The sequence below is a fragment of the Austrofundulus limnaeus genome, unplaced genomic scaffold (assembly GCF_001266775.1).
Source record: "Austrofundulus limnaeus strain Quisiro unplaced genomic scaffold, Austrofundulus_limnaeus-1.0 Scaffold458, whole genome shotgun sequence".
In the NCBI taxonomy this organism is placed as follows: domain Eukaryota; kingdom Metazoa; phylum Chordata; class Actinopteri; order Cyprinodontiformes; family Rivulidae; genus Austrofundulus; species Austrofundulus limnaeus.
This window is the reverse complement of record NW_013952860.1, coordinates 185807-193160: the sequence shown is the minus strand read 5'-3', so window position 1 is coordinate 193160 and position 7354 is coordinate 185807. Positions and strand designations below refer to the sequence as shown.

Below are 7354 nucleotides of genomic sequence, written 5' to 3'. Positions count from 1 at the left end.
GCAGAAGCCTTATAATCACCCATTCATTCAAATCAGGTGTGTTTTGAGCAGAGAATAAAATAAAACATGCAGGGCCGCGGCCCTCGAGGACCAGGATTGCCCACCCCTGAACTAGAATAGTGCTGCAATCTTTTAAATTCATAATATTGATTATTTTAAGACAGTAACATGAGTGTATATTTGGRTTTTGGGCAGTTTACCAGGCCAAAACGGTGRAAATCTTCACAACACGATGGGTCAGTCAGAGGCAGAGCTGATCCTCYGGTTAACTTGGCGAAWTAAAAAAAMAAACTAAATTCAGACTCTTTACTGTCAAAATATGATTCTCTGTCAACTCTAGTGACCAGTATTCAGGTAATAAATACACACTGGAGGATTTTTTTGAGGGCAGTCTCTGAAAAATCGTGAAGGAGGACAGAGAAAACACTTGATTCTTTTACCGGATCGTTTTCCCTCCGTTTCACCAGACACGGAYCGGACGTAGCTGCTAAAAACTAACTTTCAGGTAATCGGTTCTCCTGGATAAAAGCTTTACGTAAATCTAAAAAATATGTTTTAACTAGTACAATGAGTTTTTGCCAGAAGTGGATTTATTACCGTGTTTAGAGAGTAATCCGTGCAGAAGAGTGGGTGACTGCGCATCTTTAACCTGCTTCGACTGAGGCGGCTGCCGCTTCGGGAGTTAGCTGTGGTACAATCGCGCCGTAGTTCAGACCCTGATGTTGCATTCAGGGTCAAGTAGAAAACTAAATTATCTTTATTTTGGTACCRGGGGGGTCTGTGATGATTTTTTCTGGATGAAAATCACGATCAAACTGAAACTTCCATTTTATTTTTGTATTTGCTATATTAAATTTCATCAAATATATGATGTGTTTCACATGCATAGAAAGCTTAGAATCTGCACTATTTGTTGATATAAAACTATTTTTTTGAACGCACCGTTTTCCGATGGCCTGGTTGCAGAAATTCACAAGTTTGTTTTTTTTTCTGAGAGGTGCTAAAAATCTGAAAAGTTCCATGAAGCTAGCAAAAATAAAAATAAATACGAGTTACTCGCCAGTTTCTTTTTGTTACTGAAGGTTTTTTTCAACATATTAAAATAAATCAAAAACCAGTATAAAGTTGGAACTCTAAACTTTATTTCTGTCTTTACAGCGTAGAGATACGTAGAGTAGTTTTCTGATGGGCTCAAACCAAACTTGAACTTTTGTGTTTCCTAAGACAGCACTCATTTTCTGCCATCATCTGATGGACCTTTGGGATACCTGCTGTTATCTTTATTTYCAGATGTCTTTTCACATTTTATGTGATTTCTTTTGTACTTTATTTTATGTAAAAATGAGCGCAACAAAGATGAGCTAAAAACTCTCAAAAACTAAAATGATACCTTAAAGTAGTGAAACGCTTGCTACAACCTAAAGTAATGAAATGCTAGACATTRTTAGCAAAGTATTGGTTGAACGATGGAAGTAGCAAAAGGCTAACTTGAGCAAAAATTGACATTGGAAGACGTCAACGCTTGATTTTAAATTTTTTTAAAAATTTTATCTAGAAATTTATAATTTAACAATTTTATACACAACAAAGAACAAAAAAACTTGCATAAAATTTAAGTAATGTAATTCTATTGCATAAGTTTTTGCAAATAAGTTATGGAAAACTTAAAGTTACTWAAACCAAAGCTTTTAGCAGTCGTCTTCTGAATGAGCCAAATGTTTGGATATCAACTAAAATAATATAAAATATGCCATGTGCTTCATGACGAATAAATGTTTTTAAATATCCACTAATTTTTTTTAATTACATCGTAAATTAAACTCCTAAATTTGTCTCTTTAGTGAAAAAAAGGGAATAACTGGAACCAAAACTCCATCAAAGCTGGACCTGATTGTGTGTCGTGATGTGTTTTGCAGAACTTTAAGAGGGAGGAGCAGAACTTTGTGGTGATGAACGAGATCAACAACATGTCCTTTCTCACCGCTGACAGTAAGAGCAAGATGAGCAAGGTGAGAGAGGAGGGCCGGGACGAAGCACCGCCTGAGTCACCACACATCGAGCTGTAACACATTAAGAAACTAACTCCAACACTAACTCCACCCACACCCAGCAGAGAGTCATCCATTCATGTCTTCCTCTATTCAGCTGTTATCACTGTAGCTCAGAAACATCTTGTAAACCATTTAAAGCTAGATGTTTGACACATCATCTGTTCCAGGATAATACAAGTGCTAATATAGTTTGTGATGAGCGGTGTTGCTAACTGTGTTCTCTCCTTATATCCTGTGTCGGGGGTTGGACGGCGGGTCTCTAGGCCGGAGACGGAGAGGTTAGATTGTGTTTGTGCACGAGCGCTGTGCTGATCGCATGGCACCCTGAGTTTGAGAGGCATTTTCRTCAAGCTCTCCTGCACTTCTTCTGGATGAACTGACCCCATTATTCACACAAACACATCTGCAGAAACAGAGTTATAGACAGGCTTACTCTGTGTGTGGAGCTCCTAAAAACAGCCTCTCTCTGGGATTTTCAGTAAAGCACCTTTAGCTCACGTGGACAGAACGCTTTTTAAGAGCATTCATGTGGACACCAGACCTTAGTTATAAACAAAACAAGAGTTTTTAAGTCTAAACTCATCTTAGCTTAAGTACAGGATTAACTAGAGAATAGGGCTGCCACGATTAATTGACGACTACTCGATTATTAAAATAATCGATGACTAATTTAATAATCTAATCGTTCTCTTTTTTTTGTTCTTTACTTTGTTTTTCTCTCCAAACTGCTTTGACACCTTCCACTGCCACGTCTGCCTTTCTGTCCTTGACACACATGCACAGTAGTGGTAACTGGGGTAGGCCGTGGACGTCACAAGACATTAYACAGACAGGCTCTGGTATCATGGCTACCTGACAACAGAGCTCAAAGTGTGGGATCATTTTAAGAAAATGAAAGAGAAACCTGTGTAATATCTGCAGAGCAGAACTTACCTTCCACAGCTATTATTTTTAGTTAGCATATAGCTAAAATCTAACCATGGTTAAATAATAGCAGCTGCATTCTGACGTGATAAGCTGTATGTTTTATATTCAATTAACGTATGATCTGATTAGTCGACTAATCGAAAAAATAATCGGTGATTAATCAATTTATTAAAATAATCGTTTGTGGCAGCCCTACTAGAGAATTTGCATTTCCTACAAAAATACAGTGTAAATGCTTGTTAATTAAACAATTTCGCTCAAGTCAAGTAAAATTTGCAAAAGTAGCCAAAAATAGCAGAAACAAGTTGATGGTGTAAAGAAAAATAAACTAGCAGAAAACAAAAGGAATACAAAAAAGTTGCAGTTTGTTGTAAAATAGCTAAAACAACTGTAATTAACTGAAAAAAGTTAAAAAGTAGTTGAAAAACCATAAAACTAAAAATTAGCAGATAAAATGCTAAAAAGTAACTAGAAAAAGCAGAAACTAATAGACGCAGAAAAACACATTTGCTGAATTAAGCAATAAGAAGCTGAAATTACAAAAAGGATAATTTAACTTATGTGAAGTTAAAATTAGCTCAAATAAACTAAAAGTAACTTGAAAAAGTCCAAACTAATAGAAGCAGAAAAAGCAGTAAAAAGCTGGAATTATAACAAAAAGGTGAATTCAGCTGAAATAAAGCTAAAATTATCTGAAAAGTAGCTAAGAGTAAGAAAGACAGCTGGAACTACCAGAAAGCAGCAGAGAAGAAACTTAAAAAAAGCATAAAATGGTTAAATTTTACTGAAAATGGCTGAAAGGAGCAGACTGATGGCTATAATATATAATATAATGATAGTTTAGATAAAGAAGCTATAATTAGCTAAAACGAAACTAAAGAAAATTGAAATCAGTACAAATGGTTATAAGTACAGTAAAAATCCATGAATGTTTGGAAGAGTTTTAAGGATGTTGAAGACAGCTACATTTATTTTTAATAAAAAAATGGCAGAAAAATGTAAACATCTTAAAAAGTATAAATTGCTGAAATAACAAAAGTCAAAACCAGAATATCCCGAAGGAGCTGAACATTTTGATATAGACATTGTTAAAATAACACAAAATCTCTGAACAAGTTTTGTGATGAAAACACACAGAATAAAAAATAAYAGTGTGAATGCTTGATAAGTGGACCAGATTATCACAGCGCAGTCAGATGATTGCCAGCGTTTATTTTCTGCAGAAGAGATCAAAACACATTCTGGTCAAGCTGTAAACGAGAGCAGTGTTTGTGAGCACTCACTAGAGGCTAACTGTGGTACACGCGTTGGTGCCAAAAACCACGGAAACAAAAACATCTCGTATGCTTCACAACGTAATAAAATGAAATTCACAGATACTCATGAATTAGAAATAATATAGAGTTTACTAATATGAGATTTTACAGATTGAGTTTGAGGCGGATGTATTTAGAGTTGTTGGTTTGTTGGGACTGTTTTTTGTGTTTGTTTGTATTTGTGTGAGTAAGAGGGTCCGGTGGGCTTGGTGAATGCTCTGTGCTGTAGATGGTAGTGGCCTGAGAGGCTTCATGGCGCCCGGCTGAGCGGTTGGGTTCTTGTTGTGCTCTCCTGCAGCCGAGCGCCATCAGCCTGTTTTTCCTTTGACCAATCAACACTTTGCCTTCAGGTGGTCCCTGCAGGACTCTGTCTGTAAGCTGACGACGGGACTGTAACGTTTTTACAGTGTTTTATTGTTAAGGGTTTCTGCACTGGAAGACACGTCTCTGCTCCTTCCAGGATCGGCCTTGGGTTCTTCTTGCACTCCTTTTTGTTAGATGTGCCTGATCCGTCTGCAAAACAAAGTCTACCTGCTTTCAGTTCCTGGGTTTTATCAGGACAAGGTCTTTRCCCAGATCTAAAAGATCTAACCTCAGGTCAACAAAAACACAAGTCAGACCATTGTGTCATTTTTTATTTAGCAAAAATGAAGACAAAATAAAAAAAATCTGCTTTCGTCCACTTAAGACTGTCAATGTGTTAACACAACGCCAATTAAAGCCATCAACAACGACCTTCAGAGAAGCATCTGTTGAAGCTGTGTTACCCCGAAGGTCAGACTGTACAGGCCTTAGTTAAAGGTCAACGCAGGGTTCCCACAGGTCCTTGAAACCCTTGAAAGTTTTAGAATTTAAAAAATAAGTTTGAAACTCTGGAAGGTTTTTGAAAACAGCCATGAAAAGACAATCAACCTTCAAAGCCCTAAATAATATTTTGGTTTGAAGCTGATTGCTGTCAACATGTTTCATTGTTTTGTTTCGACACTTCRTTCTTGTTTTCAGTATGTTGTCAACTTAGATGTTTATCAAAATGAGACCTGTTTACAAAAAGCACATTTTTACTTTTATCACAATCATTCTCACTGAGACAGTTACCAGTGTGGTTGTGTTTTAGTTATCCTCAAGTTCATCATTTCATACAATTAAGACTTGAAGACTTCAGTTTTTTCTGTTGAATAAATATTTTTTCCACTACCTGGCTTTGGTGAGCATTTAAAGCTAATATGATTCTTGTGTTTTTCAACATGGAAGAGTTTCAAGGCTTCAAGGTCTCATCTCGCCATAACTAGACACATCCATGCATTGTGGATATGAATGTATGAATGTTATCGTTATTAATGTAGGCTGTACTATCAGTCCACTTCCTTTCATTGATTCTGAGCCAATAACTTCTATTCCATTCAGTTTTTATCAAATTTTCATTGCATTAAAATTTTTTATTGATAACCTGTTCTACGGCAGTTGAATTCGAGGAAATAGGTCCTGGAAAGTCCTTGAACTGTCCTTGAATTTAATGTTAACCAAGATGTGGGAACCCTGTCCGTGGTTGTGATGGCACCGTTAGAGTCCAGGGTTTGCACAGGGTCTTGAAAATTCAAAAACAACCCTCTTCTCTCTAAAAACAACATTAGATTTAAAGGAACCACAAGACTTCCAGAACGAGAGATGTTCAGCCATAACGCCCAGCAGCAAACAGCTCCCAGCTGTCAGCATGGTGGTGGATGCCTGATGGTTTGGGCTCCTCGCAGTCACTGAGAGGACCATGAACTCAAAGGGTTCTAGGGTCAAATGTGAGTCCAACTATCTGACAGCTGAAGTTTGGACCAAACAGACCAGTTTTTCATGTTTTGTTTCTGTTTAATAAACAATGACACGCTGGGATCTGCTGTTTTTGTACTTCTGAACAGAAAGAAGGTGGACTTTTTTTGGACTGTTTCTGATTTGTTGGATCTCTTTGGGGAAAGTGAAGCTGCCATTGCTCAGCCGTTTTTAAATCGACTAACCGGACTCATGGCTCCTTGTCATGCTCACTGACACCATTAAATCTACATATTTCAACATCTAATCACTGTTTGAAAGTTTATATGATGGTTGCTGAAAGTGAAGCCTGCTGTTGGTTATGAGATGAAGTCGATGCAACAGAGAAGAACCTGAAACGTTCGTGTCTGCAGGAAAATGTCTGTCTTTAGCATGTTAGCATTCGGTAACCGTCCATCACCCTTTTCTGTTTTTACCAAAAGTTCTCAGAAGCCTTGATTTACCAGTCCCACTTCTTTTTATTGTATTTTTTAAAACAAAGGGTCCAGTTGTTGTTTTTTTCTGGTTAACGCGTACCGATCTGTCCCTGTCTTCAGTCTGGAGGCTCAGATCAGGAGCGCAACAAGAAGAAGAAGCGGGGGGACCGCTACTCCGTGCAGACCTCCCTGATCGTAGCGGCGTTAAAGAAGATGCTTCCCATCGGTCTCAACATGTGCTCTCCTGCCGATCAGGAGCTCATCAATCTGGCCAAGATCAGATACTCTCTGGTACTGAGAAGTATTTAAAACCAGTCTGATGGACAGAAAAAAACACAGAAATTGTGTTTTTATCAATTTATTGCTTCTAACGTTGACATCCATTGACCGCTCTTGATTTAACCTCAGGAAAGTTAGTTTTCTGGAATAAACCCAAACCTTTTGTTTTGTAGAAAGACACAGATGAGGAGGTGAGAGAGTTCCTGCACAACAATCTGCATCTGCAGGGCAAGGTAAGAGCAGACATGTACTAAACCAGGACWTCTTAACCTTTTTCACCTCGGCACCCAATTTGTTGAACATAAAGTGACACGAGGCCCAGTCAGACATTACCATACGGCTCAAAATGATAATTATTCTAAATCTTGGTTTAATGTGCATTATTTGAATTATAACTAAATAAAAAACACTTACATTTTAAAAGTAAAACTCCTGTCAAATAATCACAAGACATGATTATGACAAACATTTTTATATTGTAACCTGCCCATAACTATTTGAACTAATACAACAGTCAGTCAACAGACCACTCAGGCTTATCAACACA

General features: G+C 37.5%; 1 protein-coding gene across 1 annotated transcript in view; it reads left to right on the top strand.

Annotated features, from left to right (window-relative positions):
- Window positions 1–7354, top strand: part of ryr1b (ryanodine receptor 1b (skeletal)) — a gene marked incomplete in the record, with an annotated part of 103334 nt that overhangs the window by 58128 nt on the left and 37852 nt on the right. Inside the window, 4 exon segments of the mRNA XM_014025145.1 lie at window positions 1917–2009; window positions 2315–2329; window positions 6649–6819; window positions 6981–7040. Of these exon segments, the coding sequence (XP_013880599.1) occupies window positions 1917–2009; window positions 2315–2329; window positions 6649–6819; window positions 6981–7040 (339 nt within the window).